This window comes from Molothrus ater, chromosome 3 (genome assembly GCF_012460135.2).
Source record: "Molothrus ater isolate BHLD 08-10-18 breed brown headed cowbird chromosome 3, BPBGC_Mater_1.1, whole genome shotgun sequence".
NCBI lineage: Eukaryota > Metazoa > Chordata > Aves > Passeriformes > Icteridae > Molothrus > Molothrus ater.
Window position 1 is genome coordinate 74,774,625 of NC_050480.2, and position 22,823 is coordinate 74,797,447.

Sequence of the window (22,823 nt, forward strand, 5' to 3'; positions counted from 1 at the left end):
AATTTTGTTTTTTGAAACAGTTAAAGTGTTTTGTTTCCTGAAGGAAAAAGTGCCAAATCTAGCGCCGAGTTTACGGTTTCGTCAGTAGCACTTGGGTTTACAACAACTCCCAGTAATATTCTAACTGCAGTTTCCTTTTATCTGCTGTTATAATATGGCAGGGCCTGACACCTTTTTAGACATGAAAAGACTATCTTGTCTCAAGTAACAGCTGCCATTAGTCTCTTTTGCCACTCCATTTCCAAGGATCTCCCTTGACACAAGAACACAGAGCCAAGGCTGTGTAAAGTTAAATAAATCCCTTCTCAAATTAGGAAATTTCTTGGTTAACTATCAAAAAATTCATTATGTTCATCAAATTTTTGTGTTTGTTAGGTAGGTTCCCATGTGGGTAAGTATTTCAGTAATCTCTACCAACGGAAAAATGACAATGGGATACAGAGACATTGAGAAGTGATCTTAAATTATATTTTTTTTCTAGCTCTCTATGTATAAAGTCCATGTAAACAGCATTTATTTTCCTTTCTTGTTGATTGTGGACCTGAAATAATGTTACAATCCTAAGGAATGCCAAGTAAATGTTTCCCTTTGTCAAGCTATGCTGAACAAATGAGCTGCATTTAATGTTTGATACTGTTTGTAAGTGGAAATATTTACCCTGCTAAGACAGAACCTATGGCTCTGCTCTATATCTCTGTGAGCATCATTCAAGCTAGAGGGATGCCAGCAAGAGTGACAGATCAGGTAAAGTACTCAGGCTGGGACAGCAGATGTGCAGAAAACCTTTCAGAAAATGACTTTAAGGATGAGCCCCTTACCTGCTCCACCTCCATGGTAGGTACATTTTTATTACTTTGTATGAAGCACCCTGGTAGAGCCAATTCACACAGATCAGGACAGACGATAAATGAAAATCTATTCAGGCTCATAAGGTTGATGCATCAACTGATTTATTCTTACAGGCAGTTTAACAGAATCCTGGAGAAACATTCTCTGCAGAAGAAAGTTATGTTACACCCCCTCAATTTACTTAAACATCATTCTCACAAGTGTGAGAGGTTGCAAAGCAGTCAGCACAGTAAAAAGCTCCAAAAAAACCCCATACCTAATCTTTAGATTGAGTAAATTACATAAAGATGAGAAACTAAAACAATTTAAAAACTGTAATTACCCTTCTGTAATGAATCACAAGTTTAATTCAAGCAACAGTCATCCCCAATGATAAATGTTTTTATTTACTGCAATGAGCAGCTACAGCATAAATAGAGGGAAAATTCTACAGAGTTGGGTTTTTTTCTCCCACATCTATCGCTGCTTCTACAGTAGTGGCAGAAAATTGGCACAAAATTTGGATGTATTACATATGAAAAAATGGAGAATTTTCTGCTTTTCATGCTTGAACTGTACTTGTGAAACCCAATTAATTACCAGGAAAAATCAGCAACATAATATTTTTTCCTCTGTGGTTCTTAATATATCTCATTTCTGACTTTCATAATTCACATAATTCTGACAGTATTTTCACCTACTCATCCATTGAAGCAGTCATCTCAAGCAGATTTGGAAAACAAAGAAAATTCCCTCCAAAATCCACTCGGGCCCCCCGATTCTAAAGAAAGCTCTAAATCACAGAAATCCACACATTGTGGGTAAAACTGAATGATCCCCCAACAAAAAAGCACATTCCCATATCCTAGGAGGGAACAAAAGTGTGTTTACATGATGTTGGCATTTTTATTAATCAAAATTTAAACACTCGATTTCAACTTTCAGTATTCAAAACCATCAGGAAGAAAAAAAAATCATACATAACCAAAAACAGTGTTTTTTTTCCCAAAAAAAGAAACCTCCCACTCAGATCCCTCCATTACTGACCACTGCATAAGGAATGGTTCCCTGCCCATAGCACAGGGGTTGGAACTGGATGTTTTTAAGGTCCCCCTCGACCCAAACCATTCTGTCATGCTATGAATCTCTCCCTTTAAAATTCCCAGGTGACTCCTATTCTCCTTCACAACTCTGTTCTTCCAGCTACCTTCTCACATCAGCTGGGCACTTAAAAGGCTCCAGAAGTCAAAGATCATCTTCAAAACTGAAAATATGTTTCCAATATTTTCAATTTTTTTCTCATTTCCAGAATACATCTCTCATTTGGAAAATCGATTATAAATAAAACTTTTCCATCTTCCCACAGAGTAAACTAAGAAAGTACCATTTTGTCTAATTACAGACTGTATTAGCTATAGGTTACCTATGTCTTCCTTAAACACATCTGGAATTCAACTTCCAAACTTGGTCCTTGACCATGATGAAGAACTGACGTTTTTTACTAAGGCACAGATATCCTAATTTCTCTTGTTAACAATATGTCTTGGCAAGAATTGTCTTCCTTCTGGCTGGTGCACAGAAGTTACAAACACCTAATACAGACAAGGAGGCATTCCTCCAACAGGCAGCTGTTGAGAACAACTTTTTCAGGTGTATGAACAGAGATTGCTTCTGCAGTGACGAGGTAGGAAGAGCACTTTCAAAACTGTACTCAAGTTTCCTCTTTTAAAAAACACCCAAACATGATATTATCCAAAGAACTTGCAATACGATAACTAGATCTTCTGTAATTTAACTTTCACTCTATTATGAATGGAAGCGAATTTTAGATGAGATTTCAGCCTTCTTTAAGAAAAAATGTCCTAATTAAATTTAATTAAATCAGTCATCAAATTTCCTTAAATATTAGATATGACAGCTACAACACCAGAGTATCCTTACATGGCTTATTCCACTCTTTGGAAGAGGTGCACCCCCGAAGAACAGCTTATTATGGGGCATGGCAGATATAAATTCAGCTACCCTGTGAGGTACATCTGCTGTGTGTCTCTCTCTGGTCCTTTAGAGATGGTCAATACAACCAGAAACACAGGATTTCAAAACCCATTTCAAAACTTGCAAAATGAAATTAGTAGAGGAGAATGGAGAATTTCAGTTAAAAATGCTGCATCACTTTGTCTTATTAGGAAAGTCCAACAGCACTGCAGGCACTGTTTAGTAAGTGTTTTTGTAAGCAAGACTAATAGCTGTACACAAAATCTGCACAACTGGTTAGGAAAAAACCCCCTTTTTCTTAAATAAATCTCCCTCATCCTTGCATACTGTATCCTGATGCTTATGTATCAAGTTCAGAATGTAAACACACGCAGAATGACTGGTACTTGCCTAGAACCAACTGTTCGCCACTTTTGTTAACATTTTTGTTCCAAACTTCAGCTCCAGTGCCAGCACTTCCTATTCATTAAAACTGTGTCCACATAAGATTGATAGAGCATACTGCAGAAACTCTGAGAAAGAACTCTTCAAGAACTGACAATTAATTGCTATCATAATCTATTTTATGGAGAACCTAATTGATTTTGATTCTTCCTTTCAGTCTTTCAGACAGGGGAAGGGGACTGTCTGCCCACGCAGAAGTCAGAACAGCACTTTTCTCTTGCTGTGTGGGATCAGAACCCAGTCTTTCAATTGGTCTCTCTGGACTTTGGGAACAATTAACTTCCTCTACAGAGGATGGTTTTGGAGCTGCTTGCACTGAGAAACTGTTGGCAGCTTTCTTTAAATTGGTCATTTTAATCTTCCCCTTAATTGTAAGGGCTGAGTCACTGTTTGTCCTTTTGCTAGTAACAATGCTGCCCTTTTTCTTTGTAAAACATTTCTTGAACTGGCCAGGGTTCAGCTGCCTTTTCTGCTGCTCATAAACCAGGATTTTATCCACATGCCCATCATCACTGTCTTCGCTGGAAGAGCATCTGTTCTGACAGACACTCTTCTTAGAAGAAACTTTCCAAGTAGTTTCAATACAAGCTTCTTTAATGTGACAGCCAGTTGCATCTGCTGCCTTTTGAGATGCTGGAAGCATTTCACACCCAGGATGAAGTGTCTCTGTTGTTTTCCCACTGCAGGTTAGAGATGCTGAACCACTTCTAGAAGGGTCTTTGTGCACCATTTCAGCCAGGATGTCAGCTTTTTTGTATGCATCTTGATAGATATGTAGGCTGGATTTACTAGCAGAGTTTTCTGATAGAACATTTTTATTTTCCTGCACTGGGTTATTTAACTGACATGAGGAAGAGACATGATTTCTATCAGGATTCAATGTTTCTTTTGGTTGTTTAAAACAATTCAAAGACTCCAGTAGCACTGCATCTTCAGGCAAAGGCTGTGATGGAATGGGAGCCTTCTTAAGTATTCTCTCACTTAAAGACCACTCCTGAATTTGTCCCACAGCATAATTTGTGAACAAATCATCTTCACTCTCAGAATGTATATCAGACTGTGTAACATCAGAATATTCTGAGCTATTTCTTACTGTTTCATGACTTAGTGGATGTGAGTATTTTATGCATGTGGTTAAGTCAGCTGCTGGATCATGGTCATCACCTCCATGGGCTGGTGTCGTGCTGAAGGAGGTTCCTTTCCCATCAGTACTGCTCAGTTGCAGACCAGGTACAAAGGAAGAGGATGACATCCCTGAATACTTAGTGCACTGTGAGGGCACAGATGAGTCAGCAGGAGCAGCTGCTGATGTTGACACATGAACTGATGTTATGCAGGAAGCTGAAGGTAATGCTACATCTTTTGATCCATTACTTCTCTGCTGTGTCTGATCTTCTGGGAGAGATTTTGTATCTGACATGGAGTGTTGCACAGGAAGAATTCTGTGTGTAGGCTTTAAATTAATTTGAGACAGAAGACTGGTAATTTCATCATAAGAATTTGGTAATTCCTTTTCTTCTGATCTGTCTTTCTTTTCTGAAAAGAAAAATAATAAAAAGTGCACTTTGAATGGTATATAAATCACAGTTCATATTTCTTAGTGCAAAAGTACAGAATAGTAAGATTAAAGCACAGTCCTCTCATCTTGCTTTGGCATTATATTGTTCAAGAGTGGAAGAAATGTTTTTTGCATTCTGGCAAGACATATAGATTCATATGAAATAAGCTTCTGGACTTACTTTTCTGTTTCTTCTGAAGCATGTCTGACTTTTCCACTTGATAGAGGGCAACAACATCAGGATAAGCAGCCTGAAACAAAGACTCTTCTTCTACCGTGACTACAAACAACTCCACAGGCTCATCTTCTGGATCAACATAATGTTCTGAAAAAATAATGAATTTACTTTTGATATGAATATACATGTCAGACTAGGGAATGAAAAACCAAACAGCAAAGACTTGAATAAAAAGAAGGTACATAAAAAATCAATAGTATGATATTTGAGATTTATCTACAAGTGAGGTCTTTCTCTTCCTGCCAGTCTCCTGGCACAAATGGACACATTACAGGGAGGAGTCTGGCAGCACAGAAAATTTTCTAGCTAGTAAACAGTGACAGCTTCGGATACATAGTGAAATAAGGTATGAAATACACAGTTTAGGTCTTATTTACAGGTACTAGAAAAAGTAGCTGAAGACTGAGTCCCTTGCTTTCTAGGTAAATTTGTTGTCTTTAAAGCATTGCTTTTTCTTTCAGGGTATGTGAAATTTGATGCACATTTCCTGTTATTTCCATGGAACAGTTTCTAATCTTGCCCACATTCCATTGCCTTAGAGTGTTGCCAAACTCTTGTCCTCTATAAAGCTTGATTTTATTTTTTTCTATGAACTGTTTTGTTCCATAATGTACATAGAAACCAGACCCACCTGGTTTTTGCCATTCAATTTCAAAACAAGGAATTCCATTTTTAACACGTGTTTTAACAATCCTGTAAGAAGAGGAAGTCCATTAAAAGATTTAAATCTAGACTTAAATCTAAAAATATTTCAATATTCTAATTTGGATGATTTAGAGAAAAAAAAATCTTCTCATGAAATTGAAATTACTACATCTTTAAATAAAATACACTACTCTGTATACAGAAAAATCTGGAGTATAGATTTGACCACTGAAACATTTTTATTTGACACTCAGAAGAGCATTCGTACAAAATAAAAAAAGCTTTTCTGTAAGATACAAACATAATGCAGTCTCCTACCAAACATCAGTTTGGTATCTTCAGCTGACCTGCCTGAAAGGCATGTCCTGCTTGACCAACCTGATCTCCTTCTTTGACAGGGTGACCCACTAAGGGGATGAGGGAAAGGCTGTGGATGTTGTCTGCCTAGACTTTAGTAAAACCCTTGATGCCATTTCCCACAGCTTTCTCCTGGGGAAACTGGCTGCTCATGGCTGGGATGGGTCCACTGGGTTAAAAATGGTTTGGATGGTCAAGCCCAGAGAGGGGTGGTGAGTGGAGTTAAATCCAGCTGGACGCCAGTCACCGATGGGGCTCCCCAGGGCTCACTACTGGGGCCAGTCCTGTCTAATGTCTTTATCAGTGACCTGGATGAGGGGATCAAGTGCACTCTCAGTCAGTCCACAGACAACACCAAACTGGGCAGGAGTGCTGACCTGCTGGAGGGCAGGAAGGCTCTGCAGAGGGGTCTGGAGACTGATACTGAGGCCAGTGGTGTGAGGTTCAACAAGGCCAAGTCCTGTCCCCTGGGTCATAACAACCCCTGCAGTGCTACAGGCTGGGGAAGAGTGGCTGGAAAGTGGTCAAGAGCAAAAAGATCTGGAGGTGTTGGTCAACAGCAGCTGAGCATGAGCCAGAGTGTGTCCAGGTGGCCATGAAGGCCAGTGGCATCCTGGCCTGGATCAACACAGTGGCCAGCAGGACCAGGGCAGTGATCATCCACCTGCAGTCAGCACTGGTGAGGCCACCCCTCAAATCCTGTGTCTATTTCTGGGCCTCACCACAAGAAGTGGTACTGGATGTGCTCCAGCAGAGAAGGGCAGTGGAGCTGGTGAAGGGTCTGGAACACAAGTGTGAAAGGAGCAGCTCAGGAAGCTGGGGGTGTTTAGTCCAGGGAGAACCTCATGGCTCTCTGCAACTGCCTGAAGGAGGTTGCAGCCAGGTGGGGGTCAGTCTCTTCTCCCAAGTAACAAGTGATAAGAAAGGAAAGGAAGCGGCCTCAAGCTGTACCGGGGAGGACTAGATTGGATATTAGAAACAATTTTTTCATGGAAAGGGTTGTCAACCATTGGAACAAATTGCCTAGAGAAGTGGTTGAGCCACCATTCCTGGAGATATTTAATTTAAAAGATGTGTAGGTGTGGAACTGAGGGACACAGTTTAGTGGTGGACTTGTCAGTGTCAGGGTAATGGTTGGACTTCTCCAAACCAAATGATTCTATGATTTTAAGATATTAATGCCAGAGAAGGCTGCTGCCCTGGACAGTAATGTTCTGAATGATCAGACAGGGTCATTTGTCCTCATGCTCTCATGCAGAAGATAGAAACACAACTTGAACTAAGCAGGGACAGTCAGTCACTGAGATTTTTCTAAAAAGTCTATCTACACCCCAGTTTAGTAGCTTCCTATGCATGAAGAGTAGGATCATGCTGATCCTGCTGGACCATTACTGCATTTTTAAACACTTGTTAACAAAAGAAATCTTCCAGTGCATGCACCACCTCTCTTTTAAACTCTTGAAACACCAGAAAGTGTTATAAACAGAGAATGTCAATTAATTCATTCATAAAGGTAAATAATGGTAATTTATCTTGCTAATCAATTTTAAAAGCATTCTCCAACCAATCTCCCCAATCTTTTGAAAGATAACACTGAATAGATGAGCATCTCTAAAAGTACTAATTCAAGACTATGACACATCAACCCAGAAGTGATACTATCACACTGCTATTGACTGTCCTCCTGTGCCCCAAAATTAATGTCTAAAAACTTCGACTAGCACGGAAAAATTACTAACCTTCTTCCAATAAAAGAATTAGGGAGGCAGGGAAAATTTGGGTTTCATTTGGGAAACAAAACCATCAGATAAAATTAAAATAAGTTACAATTCCCTTCGCAAAGTGAAGTTCAGATTTGCCAACAGACACTGTAGATTCTAGAAGTTGACTTAAGTTTAAGAAGAGATTAGATCATTAAAAAAATAAATTACATTGAGGGCTGACAGAATAAGAAACTGCTAATTCTGGCTCAGTAAATTCCTAAGTAACAGAAATCTGGATGGTGGGAAAGTATTCTGGGAGAAAGTAATTGCATGCTTATCTTGCTTTTTCTTCCCTGCATGTCCATTTTTAGTAACTGTATACTTGGCCATTTTTCCATTCCTAGATCTAGCAGTCCTGAATGAAAAGTAGGGTTGACACATAATACAATGAGAGCTGGTAGGTCTGATAAGCAATCAGAGATTATGACTAATTTTGCAGATGCTCATTTCTAAGCCTGAACTCTTATTTTGAGACACAGAATTCAATCAAACGTAAGCTAAGAACCTGAGAAGAGGACTGAGACAGATCTAAGGAAAAGGAACAAAGAGCAAGCATAGGAGAACACAAGCACTGCCAGTTCGAATGAAACTGCTCTATGTATTTGTGCAGCAGTAGAATTGGTGCACTGATCTGAATTTTTACCTCTATTCAAAACAAGCACAAAGCTTGAAACAAAGATGGAAGAAAACAATATTTCTTTTTTTTTTTTTTTTCAGAAAAGCCTTGTGGTTTTTATCTGGCATCAGAAGTAAACATATTAAGTTCAAGAAATCAAGCCACATTACCGTATTGCCTGCAGTTGTTTTGAGTCAATGTTTCCAGATTTTCTCTGGATCATATCATAACGTGTCAAAAGTGCTAACAGCTTCTTACAAGCATAATGTTTGGTCCATTCCATCTTCTCTGAAGCAAATAGCTGTTTGTATAAAAAAAAAAATCCCAAACTTTAAAACATTCTTTATTCTATTAGATATCATGCTTAGATAGTTATGTAGTTGGGACACTGGGCTAAATACTTAAAATATCTAGAGTACTTTTATATATTGGTGTAATGCCCGCCAACACCTCACTGCCAAGGGAGGGAACAGCCACCCCTAGCAGGACACACTCATCAGCTGTCAGTGACAAGCCAAGGGAACAGTTGTGGGGTGGCAGCAGCAGGGATAAGACAGTTGTTAAACACCTTCTCAGGTTCACATCAGCTCTTCCAGGAGCTGTGAAAGTTACAGGTTTCACATGTGAGACAATGAACGTGGATTTTCATTAAAGCCACATTGTTTAACTGATCTACTCTACTATGCGTAATTCTTACATTGTCATCAAACCCAAAAAATTAAACATTGTAAGACATCTGATTTTGCCAATAAAAACCAAGTAAAAAGCCTTCCTAGAAAACAATGCTAATGTACATATATTAACATCTTCACCCCCACCTAGCAATATTGGACAATGAAAAACAAAACAATGACAAGTGAGCTTTCTCTTTCTTCCACTTTTCTATCTAGCTATTTACAGCAACTGATTTTTTCCAAAGTCTTCAATTTTAGGCTTTCAAAACAGTGAGGTATATTAAGATGTTGTAGCAAGATTCTTTAATTCTTATTTCAAGTAAAATTACCAATGAAGATCACCATTATCACTTCCTTGAATATTCAATATTTTGTTACATACCTGAAAGGACAATAAATTTGGCCTTCGACATTCCTTTATGTTGATCAATTTATTCTTGTTTATAAGAAACTCTTGGATAACCTTGAGATAAAACATAAAAGAAACAGTTTAAGAGACGATATAAAGCTGAAATTTAAACTAATTGATTAAAACAATTGATATTAAGTAGGCTTGTTTGTTACCTCAGAAAATGGAAAGCCCTCACAACTCATGGCTTTTCTGGAGGTAAAAACAAATGTGTTAGGAACTGAGGAAAAATGGGAAAAAATTATGCATCTAAATGCTCACCCTGCATATGAATGCAGGGAAAAGCAGTTAAATTTTCAGGCCATTCCTACTTTCTGATACTGTCCTCCACTGCATTTGCTTGTTTCACTCGCTCCCACTGATGCCATGCACAGGGGCAGCAGTGTTTGGAGTCACTGGGCTTGCAGCATCTCACACTTTCACAGAATTTACATCCATTGTGCTCGTGTTCCTTGTAAGACCCTATAGCAACAGACACACAAAGTGAGGAGAAAAGAGGTTCCCAAAATCTCCAAACCTCTAAAGGCAGTATTACAAATACAAAGCTCAGAACAAGTATGAATGTGATGTGAATGGCAGCTGTAAGCAGATCTGAGTGCATTATCTGCATTTATGAATCTATAGTAAAAACTGAAAAAGACATGCAGGCTTCCATTTTTCTGAAGACTTTTTCCCTCAACAGTTTCAGATCTTAAGCTGGAAACTTATTATCACAAAACTACAGAAGTAATGCATGATAACCTGGAAAACATATAAATAATGTATTTAAATCAGGCTTTTCCTTCACCAAATGATGGATTTGAATGAATTCACTGATCAAAGATGATACCAAAATCAGGGTACTTGGGATTAATTTCTTCTTGAAAAAACACTGCCACATACCTCATCAATTATGAGATTTGGTCCTCTTGATGCAGGACCAGTTCAAGCAACTAAAGAAATAGTTGCTAGGCAGTATAGAGTACAGCACGCTGTCTTTACTGATCATGTTAAAAAGGCAAATATCTGGGATCCCACAACAGCATAATGATAACATTCCATATGCTGTCCACTAGTTTCACATTTGAAGAAAATTAGTCCCAGGCCTTGGAAGTGTTTATATAAGGGCACATATACATAATCTTGAAAACATGAAGATGGAAGCTGAAAAGTGTTTTTAATGCTAGTAGAAAAAACCCCATAACCCAATAAAACAAAACCCATCACCCCATAATAAAAAGTAAACAATGAGGCTAAAAGTACAGCTCAGCACTTTTCACACTGACCTGGATGATGGCACTCTGAACAGTGAATTACCCTTTTAACAACAAAAGGTGGATCATCATCATGCTGAAATTGTTCCTTCCACTGCTCAAACCTGAAAGGATCATGGTAAAAGGATCAAGAAATATTTTTGGCTTTCACACTTAAACCACTGAAAAATAATTTCTTTATACTTGTCAAGCATTTAGCCAAGAGACAGTTCTTAAACACTGAAAAATAATTTCTTTATACTTGTCAAGCATTTAGCCAAGAGACAGTTCTTAAACTTGTGAAAGAGGGGTCTTTTATATTATATCATGTTGGATTTCTAGCATTGACACACACATTATGATAACATAGAAAGCACTTGGTATCTCAAATCCTAATCCACAACCCAATTAAAAATCAGCAAGTCTCATTAGTCCCTACAACTTTCACTCCAATATATCAACTTATACCTGCTAGCTCAAGAGCTAGGAGCCAGCTCATGTTTAAAACAAATATGAGACTTGCCTAGCAAAACAATTCCTTTAGCAAACATAAGGCAAGGAATGTGGTAATATCCTCCCTAACTTAAAGTATTACAAACATTGTCTTGGAGTTGAAGTACATACTGTTAAGTCTTTGAATAAAAAACACTTAAATAAATTTCCATCTTACCTTTGCAATAAGTTTTGACCTTTCAGAGTCTCAATTAACTTTAAAGCTTGCTCCTTCCCAACTCCTGGAACCCCCTATAGTGAAATATGAAATATTATTTAATTACAAACAAAATATTCATATTCTCACAAAAACATCTTTATTACATAGTGTAGAGAAATGACAAAAAGTTATTCCAGATGTTGAGAATAAATTGAGAAAAATATTTTTGACCAAGTTTAAGGGCAGAGAAGGTGACAGATTAACAGCTGTATTGCCAGTGTAACACACAAGCTGTTCTTATGCTCAACAGCACCTGAGATAAAACAAGGCAAAGAAGGAAGTAGAAAGCAAAAATAAACTAAAAGCAAAGAGAAGTTACAATGAAGTAGAGATACACTGGCACAGGTTGCCCAGGGAAGTGGTACATGCTCCATTCTGGAAATATTCAGGGTCAGGTTGGAATGGGGCTCTGAGTGATGTGGTTTAATTGAAGATGTCCCTCACTGCAGGGGGGTTGGACCAAGTGAACTTCAGAGGTCCCTTCTGACCCAAACTACTGTATCAGTCTATGATTTAAAATATACACATATTGCTTTCCAGTTCTTTCCATCTTCACCCTATTTTGCCAAGAATCAATACACCTGATTATGAAGATTGCACAGAGTGTACTTTCTACAGCATCATTACAAATAAATCTGTATTTATTCAGTTGTAAGGGCACAACTGAATACATACAGGCATGTAAAATAAATCTACATTTCAAACCAAGTCCTCATTGGACTTCAGTCAGACATTCACGTAAAGTCAGACATTCAGCTTCTGCAAGGAAAGATTATTTTGATGTATTTTCAACAAAATAAGTGCATGTATAGCATGGTATTCTCATTTACCTGTTCTGCCAATCTCCATTCCCAATGCACTCCCATAATTCAGCTATCTTAACAAGTTTCTGTCTTCATCTATTTTGCTGAGCTGCAATAACTGAAAGGATCTATCTGGCATCACATAATTGTGACATTTTAAGACTATGTAAGAACCTGGCATTCCAGGAGCTGCTTTGGTACAATAACCACTGATTATCCACTGTTTTTTTACTCCCTCTCTTTACACAGTAGTAACAAACTATTTAAAGATTCCCATAACAGAAGCAAAATTAAAAAATAACACCCAAAACAAAACCCAAACCAAAAATAATGAAAGGTTTGTTTTTTCCAGCAGTATCAGTTGTTTCAAGGATAGTTTTATCAAGCTGGGACACAACTATTTAAGAATAACTAGATATCTGCAGCAAGCCTGAATGGGAGCAATCATTGTCTGAAGTCACTACATGATGAACTGTAGGTTAATCAAGTTTCATCCCACTTCTTCTCCCTTTCAAATAGCCATAACAACAGCTTCTGTTCAGTGTTTCAAAAAAGAATTTAAGAGTTTACAGGAAAGAAAGAAAAGAAAGAAATGAAGCAGTTATGAGTGAGATTCCTCTCAATTAATTAGGTAAACTTCCAAATAGATAACTTCTAATTCTTCGTAAATTATATATTTACAAACAATGGAACAGGAATACATCCAAACTGCATCCAGAACTGCCTTTACTAATAACTACAGCTCAATACCATCACTACTAAGTCTTCCAAAGAGCACAGACAAAGCCATTTCTTCTCATTTTCCACAGCTCCTCTGCCAGGGATGCACTTTATGTGACTTTTTACAAAGCATCCTCATAAACAATGGAGTTCTCACACCTTGGCTCAATGTAATCAGCATCTAAACTTTTGCCTTCCCCTCCATTATAGAAAAGGTTTGGAACGAGACAAAAGTCTTAGACTGATGTTCATGAACCATTTTGAATATCTTTAGCCTTTTAGAAGGCTAAAGAATAGAATTTACAAATAGAATTTACAGTGACTTCCTACACATCTTCTGCTGGATCTCAGTAATCATGCATTGCATAAGCTTTCCCAGCATGCATATCTCCCTTGATACATACATTTTGTTGTTTTTGAAGACAGTGTAAGTGCCAAATAAAAAATAATTATGTTGCTTACCTTTGGAAGATAATCACAGCCCAGAAGAACTGCTAGCCCAATCAAAGACTCTCTGTCACAACCGAGTTTCTCTTGAATAGAGGACATTGTGTAACTGTCAAGATGTGGATCCTGCAAGAGAAATTTATTACATATTATTGCTGTTACATCTGTTACAGGGAAGGAACTGCCCTGAGTCACATTCAGTTGGGATTGCTTACTCACCCCTATTCACCCACACCCAGAGGAAAGGGCTCTACCCCATAAGAGGGGTCTAATAGAAAAAAAAATTGCCATTAAAATTTATACTGTAATACATGGACACCACATGAACAACTACAGTTCTGGAACTTCAAGTATGGGCATCAACTGTTGAAAGAAACTAAAATAAGCCAAGAGGTCCAGCTGGATAACCATGTTAGATGATAGGTGAGCAACTGCCTCACAGGTCAGGCACAAAGAGCCACAGTGGATAGGGTTAAATCAAGCTGGCAACCTCTCACAAGAGGAGTTCCACAGGGCTCCTCCTCAGCCCACTTCTCAACATCTTCATTATCATCCCGAACTTGATACCAAAAGTGGTAATTCAATTTCAGGACTGGAAGGAATACTAAGTAAGTTTGCCAACAACACTAAATTGGGAGGAGTTGTTGACTCCCTGAAGGGCAGAGAGACAAACTGGAGAGATGAGCATTCACCAACCATATGAAGTTTCACCAGGGGAAGTGCTGGATTCTGCACCTGGCACAGGGTAACCCTGGCTGTGTGCACAGGGTGGGCAATGAGAGCCTGGAGAGCAGTGCTGGGGAAAGGGACCTGGGGGTCCTGGCTGATGGCAAATGGAACATGAGCCAGCAGTGCCCTGGCAGCCAGGAGGGCCATCCCTGTCCTGGGGGCATCAGGGACAGCATGGCCAGCTGGGCAAGGGAGGGGATTGTCCTGCTCTGCTCTGCACTGGGGCAGCCTCACCTCCAGTGCTGGGGGCAGCTCTGGGTGCCACAGTATGAAAATTTCATTAAGCCATTAGAGAGAATCCAAAGAAGGCAACAAAGATAGTGAAAGGCCTTGAGGGGAGGCTGTATGAGGAGTGGCTGAAGTCATTTGGTCTGTTCAACCTGGAGGAGACTGAGGAGAGACCTCACTGCAGCCTTCAACATCCTCACAAGGGGAAGGAGAGGGGCAGACGCTGATCTCTGATCTTTTCACTCTGGTGACAGTGACAGGACTCGAGGAAGCAGCATGAAGCTGAGTCAGGGGAGGTTTGGTTTGAGTATCACAAAAATGTGTTTCACCCAAAGGGTCGTTGGGCACTGGAACAGGCTCCCCAGGGAAGCGGTCACACCACCAAGATACACCTGACAGAATTCAGAAAGTGTTTGGACAAGGCTCTCAGGCACATGGTGACTCTTGGGCTGTCCTGTGCAGGGAGACAGGAGTTGGACTCAATGATCCTGATGGGTCCCTTCCAACTCAGTATATTCTGTGACTCTAGGTGTTTTTATTGTTTCCTCCCTGTAGAAAAAATGTGGCAAAACTAATGTTATCAAATCCTAGTGGCTGTGCCAAGTCATTTCAGGAATGCATGTAATCCTAAACATTAAAATGCATGTAAACATTTCAATGTACTACGAAAGTAAAATAAAAGAATAAAAATGTTATCTAACATATTAGGCATAAGCTAAAGAAATATTTGAAAGGTAAAGGGACTCAAATACAAAATGGAATCAAGATTAACATGAATTAAAACATAGGCCACTGTCTCCTTCCTCAATCACGACAAAAAAATCCCCCCACAAGCCAACAAACTGAAGTGATCCATTTTGCTAGAACAGCTGCCCCTGACAGTGTGCACACTCACAAATTATTTTTTATGCTGACCTATATACGTACCTAAGTACACCTGAAAGATTGAGCTTGCCTTCACTGTTGGTGATAAGTGACAAGGAAGCTGAATGAAAGAACCAGGTCAAGGAAGAACTCAAACATGGTGTCACCAAAGCAAATAACCTTCCATCAACCCTAATTATTTTTTCAGAGTTAATTATTTGTAGTGCACTTCTTTTGTTCTATTGATTTTCTCATATCTCCAATGTATTTTTTCAACAAGTCTTTCAGATGAACATTATAAATTACAGAAATCTGGAGTAGCCTTTCTCCATTTCTGGAAAATTGTATTCTTAACAAATGAACACTTCAGTTTAAGGCCATAAATTATTTGGTTTTTGAATGATCACAAAAATTGATTGTGATACAGATGTACAATCCCTACACTATTCATATCCAATTGAGGCGAACAGCATTAATTGCAAGTATATTCATAATAAAATGAACCTGTAAGATGCAAGTATGTGAACACTTATTAGACCCAGGAGGCTGATCACTCTCATATGACTTAAGGGGAAAATTTATAGGAAGTAATTACTTCACTCAACTTCTCCACAATAAAGAAGGAAATAGGAAAAAAATTGCAATTTAACTTTATATGAGACACCACAGGGTATTACAAACACAGGCAATATTACCCTATTCTCAGTAGTTTTCCTCTCACAGCCAATACAACAATTACCAGTGAATCAAATAAAATGTTCCTGTCTTAAACACATTATTTTAAACAAACCCAACTACTACAAGGTAAGTTTAATAACATATAAGTATTTTTTCAAGTCCTTTCCTTCTATTTACATTTTTATAAAGAGTCTATAGAAAGGGTGGGAACAGGGTAAGATACATTACCTTAGCATTCATGGCAAAGTTTCTATAAACTGTTTGAGCTCCATACAAGAAAACATCTCCATCATTGGTAATGCAGCCATCAACAAGTCCTTTTGCATTTAGGTAGGCACACATTGCCTCTGCCTCTCCAGCTGCTTGAACCCAAGGGACACCTAAACACTCCAGCAGTTCAAGACACTAAAAGAAGGAATACAAAAGGAAAGAGGTTGAATGTTGAGCTATTAAATTCACTTATTAGCATGCATTTTCTCAGACACAAGTGCCTTTAAGAACTGCTACTGTTATTCTGCCTATGTAACACCTCATCAATGAAAGCACTACTTCAGCAAAAAATAATTTCCTGTAACAGTGAAATAGTAGATATCCACAAAGAGCTAAGTATTAATTAGAGGACTTGAACACAGCATGATTAATGGCCACTCCTTCACAAAAATCTTTACACTTTAAATAGACATTTAGGATGTTTTCAGAAGAGTAGTACCAAAGAGTATTTATCTTTGAGAAGCAATGCTATTTACTCAAACAGTAATGCTGAGCCAAAACAGACATCTTCCAACATATGCCAAACTTCCCAAGAGTATCAAGCAGAGAAGTACAATGCTGTCATCCTACCAAGACTAGACCACTGTGCAAGACACACCGATACATACATACAGCTTTCAGAGAAAATATTTTATTTTAGAATTTTAGAATAAAACATGAATTGGTATGTACAGTCCAGTGAAGCCCTGAACGGCCATGAATTCTACTTCATAGATTTTTGAATAGACATAAATGGTTAATGGGGGTGGGAGTATATGAAGAAGTATGGATACTAACACCATAAAAGAACAGCTAAGTTAAATTTTGCAATAAATCCTCAGTTATGGTTGTCAATCACAACAGCACAACATGCTGTTGTGCTGGAACATATCAATAAGAAAATTATTCTGACACTGTTTGTCTTCTATAACACTTAACAGATGCTCTAAGGCCTGACTTCAAAGGTGCACATTCCTTCAAAAACTTCAAAACATCATTTACTTTTGTTGTGTTTAAAGCTGTGAGACACTGAAGTATTAGGGGTTAATAACTCAAACAACTGGTCACTTGAAAAGGCAGCAGGTGCTTTGCTGAGGGCACATTTGCACCCCCAGCCAAAGAGCAGGAGAATTTTTGGGTGTGTGTTGGTGAAACCTCTCATGTAGTATGACACAGGGGGTGCACACCCACCATGGAAGGATGCCAACAAAAAACCAGCCTTTGTTTAGCAACAAGCTGGTTTTTGAGCTGGGTGAGGCCAACAATAATCAGATCCTGTGAGGTGGGATAATGCTTTTTTAATCTTGCCAATTTCCTCCTTTACACAACTGGCTCAGGTGTAAAAAATGTACACACCAGTCATTCAGTGCCATTCCACCCTAATCTGCCCCCAAGGAATCTCTTAACAAGAACCTCAGTTACCTGGCCTTCAGGGGTGGGTTGTAGCAAAAGCTATCAATTATTTCAAACTTCTGTATTTAATTTGGTTAAGATTTCTTTCTATCACATTAAAAATACTTCAACACTCAGTTACCCACCTCTTTTAACATGGCTGTAAATAAAGATCTCCCTGTTCTTACAGCTCCAGCTTTCTTCAAAGGCCCATAGCGCATCTCATTCCTCTTGCTCATGGTGCCTGCTTTCAGCCTGGGGGCCTCTCCCTCCATGACAAACACGAGTTTAATTCCCATTGATGTAAAGAAAGAAAACCGAAAAAACAGGTTTCTGCAATAAAGCAAAGTGTTCCATAAGCTGAACTATTTGTGAAGACTGATCTCTTCAGACATTTTCCTTATTTCTCTTATATTTTCCTGACCCTACCACTGGAAAAATCCTAGCATTGCCTTTACCTCTAATGATTCTCTCGCCCCCAATCTAAACAAACCTCTGATCTATATTCCTGTCTTTGGCTGAAATTGTCATACTATGAAATTGTAGCAGCTTTATAAAATTCCTAAGAAAATACCAACAGAAAGGATGTTTTTTTGGGTGTAAAGATGTAAGCAAACTTAAAAGGCTTAATAAAAATATATTAACTATCCAAAATCTGCCTCCAAACGCATATTTACATTGATTATTTTATATCAAATATTAACCCCAGATCTATCAATACAGGTACACCTCAAGTGACTGAATGCTGTAGTATTGGACAGACTTCTAGATACCATTACAATGCCAATTTTTCATATGCAAACCAGCACCATTGGGGGGTGGAGCTTTACAAGGCTGCAGTAATAAATACTTGGACTGTAACAGTAAAATTAACAGCAGTCATATCAAACAGCATATACTTTAACCAGTAATTCCACTATCAATCTTTCCAAAGGAGTAGATCAAACATTTATATCACTTTGACACACATGGAGAGACCATTACAGTAGATTTAATTTTGTAGATTTAATTTTACTACTAGCAAAATACAGTAAGCTGGTCTTTTGAGGTTAGTTCTATTTTCACAAATGATGTAAAAAATCAATCTAAACAATAAGTTACTCGAAAATACAAATTCTCAAAAAAAATATTTTCAACTGTCTGAAAACATTTTTTTGGTAGAAATCTGTTCAACTCCTTGTCTTGCTTTGGAGATCTGGACTGATGCTTCCAATCCACTGCACACAGGACATCCTACCACACTGATGTAATGACTTTGGTAATCCTGCCAGTTTTATAGTTAATTATCCATCTGAGTTTGTAAGTATAAAACAATTTAAGACATTATTCTCAGAAAATTCTGAGATTTTGTATCATGCTGATATTTTATATCGTGCTGAATTCAACAGAAGTCACAGGAGTGTATAACACCATGTAGTAACTCAGTATTCTACACTGGTAATTAACAACAAGCACTGATGAAAATTTGTGTATGTTTTCATTATTGTTAGCACTGTTTGCAGAGAACAGTGCTTTGAAATTACAGATGCTTAGACATGCTCATTCCTTAGATAACTCATTTAAATTAAAAATAGATCCATATTCCTCAAGTTTGTTCAAATGCCTGAAGAATGACTTAAACATATTTAATTCAACATGGGGGTCCACTTAGAACTCACTTCAAACCCTTTACATATGTAGCATAAGTGATAACTGAATCAAAACACCAGTTTTGATTTTTCTAAGCTACTCTTAGAATTCTATTGAATAAGTAACATATTTAAAGTATACAGCTCCAAGACATTTGGCTCAAATAATTTATATGGATACCTGAGATGTGGCTTGGTAACTACTCCAACCATCTTTTTAACAGTCTGTGCTTCACAAACCCACAAACTTAAATCAACAGCAAGTGTTTTCCCTCTGAGACTACTTATGTTGACAGGTTGCCTCACAGGCTCAAGGATTTGCCACAGGTAAGTCACTCCCATTGTTTTCGCTTCCTTGTTGTCAGAAGGTAGATTTTAACTGTGGAGACCAAAGAAAATAAAACAGTTTCAGCACATGGCATGAAGTGAAGCATTATGACTGTGAAGTTCAGAAGATAAATATTTGCCACTATAAGTGCTACTTTTTGGAGGCAAGAACACTTGCAAGTCCAAGTCCACTTCCAAGTCTTCTAAGTGTAGCAACTCCAGTTCACAGATGGTTTATTACCAAATACCTTCTTTGGACAGAACAGCTGCATTGCTGAATAAGCTGAATAATAAATAAATATAATAATAAGCTGAACATAAATAAAACCAAACTCAGGGAAAAGAAAAAAATAAACAAAAAATTATTCATTTCCAAGTCTTACGTGTCCCTTACATAAACACAATCCAAGTTTTATTAAAAAAACAAACCACAGAATTCTTAAGGAACTTACGTCCTGATTTGAGGTAGGATTCACATTAAAATTTTCTGTTAAAATAGAAGTAGCTTAAAGCTATTTGAGGAATATTTACAATGACAACAGAATTTAAACTTTCCTTGCATTCCAAGATGATACAACAGGGGTCAACACCCAGAGATTCTGGCTTAGGAAATTCAGGTTGGAGTTCAGGAAAAAAAAGATGGTATTGCTGCTGTGGCTGCTCACAGGTTGCAGACATTCTTAACATCCAGCTGCCACACTGTCTACTTTTAATCCAGTGCTGATGGAAGCCTCTCTGAGCAGGGAATCAGCAGTGATTGGCACTGAAATTTGTGAAGAGAACTCCAATGCAGTATTAAGAAGGAGGCAGTACTTTATTCTGGCCCTGGATGCCTGGGGAATAGCTCCATACAACATGCACACCTGGCTCAGGATGGTGCACCTCTTTCTTGGCCAGGATATCCACGTTCATCAGAAAATTGTTACTTTTCTGAACTTCTTACTTAGGGCACAAAATCCAAACTTATCACTTCAGGCAATCACAGAGCCCTTAAAAAGGACTGGGCCAACTTGTTACTAAGCTCTCGGTGCAACATGATGACTTCTGAATTTACCTTCCAAACAAATGTCCTGGCATTTCTAACACTGTGGCTGCAGAAACACACCAGTGTGTTTCACTGTGCCAACTCTGGTACTGCAGGACTAGCACTACCTATAATGCACACCAGTTGAAAACATACACCCACTAGGAGGTATACCTCTTCATCTTATGTAACTTTACTTACACAGCTCCACTCACCATGGTACCCCATTACCACACTCATTTTCTTCTTTTCATTATTCTTCTGGTTTTCACATCTTGCCAGTTTTATACAAGGCCTCGAGCACAGACTCTGCTTTCCACTCTCACAATACCAATTTATTCCTGCACTGTCTTATGGTACAAAGTTTGTCTCATGCTTATTTATTTTCTCTCTTCTCTCCCAATATTAGAATATAAAAATCAAGTACAATGTGGAATGTTTTGTATTTCTTTCTGCTTTTGACACTACTGTACGATCAGATAAATTAAAATGCTCCTTTGAATAAATCAGACTAGATGACCCCTAGAGATCTGAGAGATCTGCTTAAGACACATGAGGAGCTAAGCCAGTGTGTGGTCTCTCACAATTAACACCAGAGTCTGTCAGGACAGCAAGCCTGCCTTTGGAGGGTGCATTATTTCATACTCTAATTCTGTTTTAAAGCAAGGCAGCTATTCAATTCCAGGTTGTTTACTTTCAACACAATCCAGGCCTCTAATCCATTTCTTTAACTACTACAATGACTCAACCTCATTTTAGTTGTATGCAGACAGAGAGAGTATTGCTATTGTTGTTGTATGTCAAGCACATAAAAATTAGTTAAAAATACAAATCAAGCATACAGCTACATAGTACAATTTCTTGAAGTCCAGGATAATCAGTTTCTCTGATACACAGGGCAAGTATCCAAACCTTCCCAAAAGACAAGCACAATAATTCACCTTCAGTGAGAGAACACCTAACAAAGAAGGGAGATGTCTTTTTGGTGTTATAATTTGGTTTCTGCTAGTCTGCATCAATACAATTGCTTAAAAAACACCTGTTAGTTTCTAAGTATTGTTATGGAGTGTCACATAGTATTTAATTAATGGGAAAGACAAATACACTGCAAACACCCTATATCTGGTTAGATTACAAATAATAATAAAAAAAGCATAAAAATTGAAAACTAAAAAAGTCGACTTTTTCACTGTAATAAAGTATAGTTATTTGAGGACTTAAGTTTTTCACATCACTTTGAATATATATCTAACAGTGAGTTATGAAAGCCTACAAGACTGGTAGCAGTCTTTGGTTTTTTTGAGTGTATTTCATAAGTTATTTACATTTGAATTCAGTGTACAAATAGCTTAACTACTCTTAACATGAATGATCTGTCTACTCGGATTTTATTTAACAGCTTCGTTCATCACGAGCCTCCAACCCTAGAGAGATGGCAACTTCCAGAGAAGCAAGACTGAACTTGATTTATTTGCATATACTTAGAAATCACTGAAGATGGTTAACAGTAAAAATAACCACTCACCTACAAAACCTTCTCAATGTCTCTTCAGGCCAGAATGTGCTAAACCTATAAAGCTTTTATGCCTTATATAGTGCTTTAAGACTACATTCTGCTCTACTAAGTTTTTTTACACTGCCAGAAATGCCAGTTACTTAAAAATAACCACAGAAAGCATTTAACGCTGAAATTCAAACTATTCAGAGATATTTTCACACATGACCAAGGTAACTTGCAAAGACGGCTAAGCATATATTTTATGTCTCACCCGGAGGCCTTTAAAAAGAAGGAAAGATACGGCAGAGGAAACATGAAAGCCCTGACGTTTTTAACAACTTTCCCTCTCTCTGCGTTACCCCAGCACAGCTTTGCCAATAAACCAGCACACCCGAAGGACAGCGGCGGCGCGCTCCAGCATTTGCAGATTCCTCCTCAGCGCCTGCGGATCCTTCCGGCGGGATGAACACAAACAGCCCCGAGCCGCTGCCGGCGAGCCGAGCGCGGGCTCCCCGCACGCAGCGTTTGAAACTCCCGCCCCGCTGCGCCCACAGGAACAGGCGTGCCCGAGCTGCCCTGGGCTGCTCAGCCTCGGCCCGGGAGCGGCCCCGCCTCCGCGGGGAGCAGCAGGAACGCCCGGCCCGTGACGGCTCCGTGACGGCCCCGTGAGAGCCTCGCCGGGCCCGCTCGGAGCGGCTCCAGAGCGACGGGCGCTCCGCCCCCCACACCCGATAATGGCGCGCGCACGGAAACGAGCCCCGGGGG

General features: G+C 38.7%; 1 protein-coding gene across 2 annotated transcripts; it reads right to left on the reverse strand.

The window, feature by feature from the left end:
* Window positions 1–928: 928 nt before the first annotated feature.
* On the reverse strand, window positions 929–22,782 carry GEN1 (GEN1 Holliday junction 5' flap endonuclease). Of its 2 annotated transcripts, XM_036379582.1 has the most exons (14): window positions 22,086–22,782; window positions 19,391–19,588; window positions 17,728–17,914; window positions 16,169–16,345; window positions 13,457–13,567; window positions 11,430–11,503; window positions 10,793–10,884; window positions 9,839–9,989; window positions 9,683–9,719; window positions 9,501–9,581; window positions 8,615–8,745; window positions 5,695–5,756; window positions 5,007–5,150; window positions 929–4,803 (listed from the first exon to the last, which is right to left on the reverse strand). In XM_036379582.1, exons 2-14 carry the CDS (start codon window positions 19,549–19,551, stop codon window positions 3,398–3,400), a joined length of 2,814 nt encoding a protein of 937 aa, XP_036235475.1. In that variant the 5' UTR covers window positions 19,552–19,588; window positions 22,086–22,782; the 3' UTR covers window positions 929–3,397. The 2 variants fall into 2 exon arrangements, with proteins under 2 accessions (XP_036235475.1, XP_036235474.1); XM_036379581.1 differs by having other exon boundaries at window positions 19,391–22,782.
* Between the last annotated feature and the right edge of the window lie 41 nt (window positions 22,783–22,823).

Coding starts and splice junctions, on each gene's coding strand:
- GEN1 (XM_036379582.1), bottom strand. CDS start 19,551: ATGGGAGTGACTTACCTGTGGCAAATCCTTGAGCCTGTGAGGCAACCT. Junction 9,990..10,792: donor TTCAGAGTGCCATCATCCAG/GTCAGTGTGAAA, acceptor CTGTTGCTATAG/GGTCTTACAAGGAACACGAG. Junction 4,804..5,006: donor GCTTCAGAAGAAACAGAAAA/GTAAGTCCAGAA, acceptor TTTTCTTTTCAG/AAAAGAAAGACAGATCAGAA.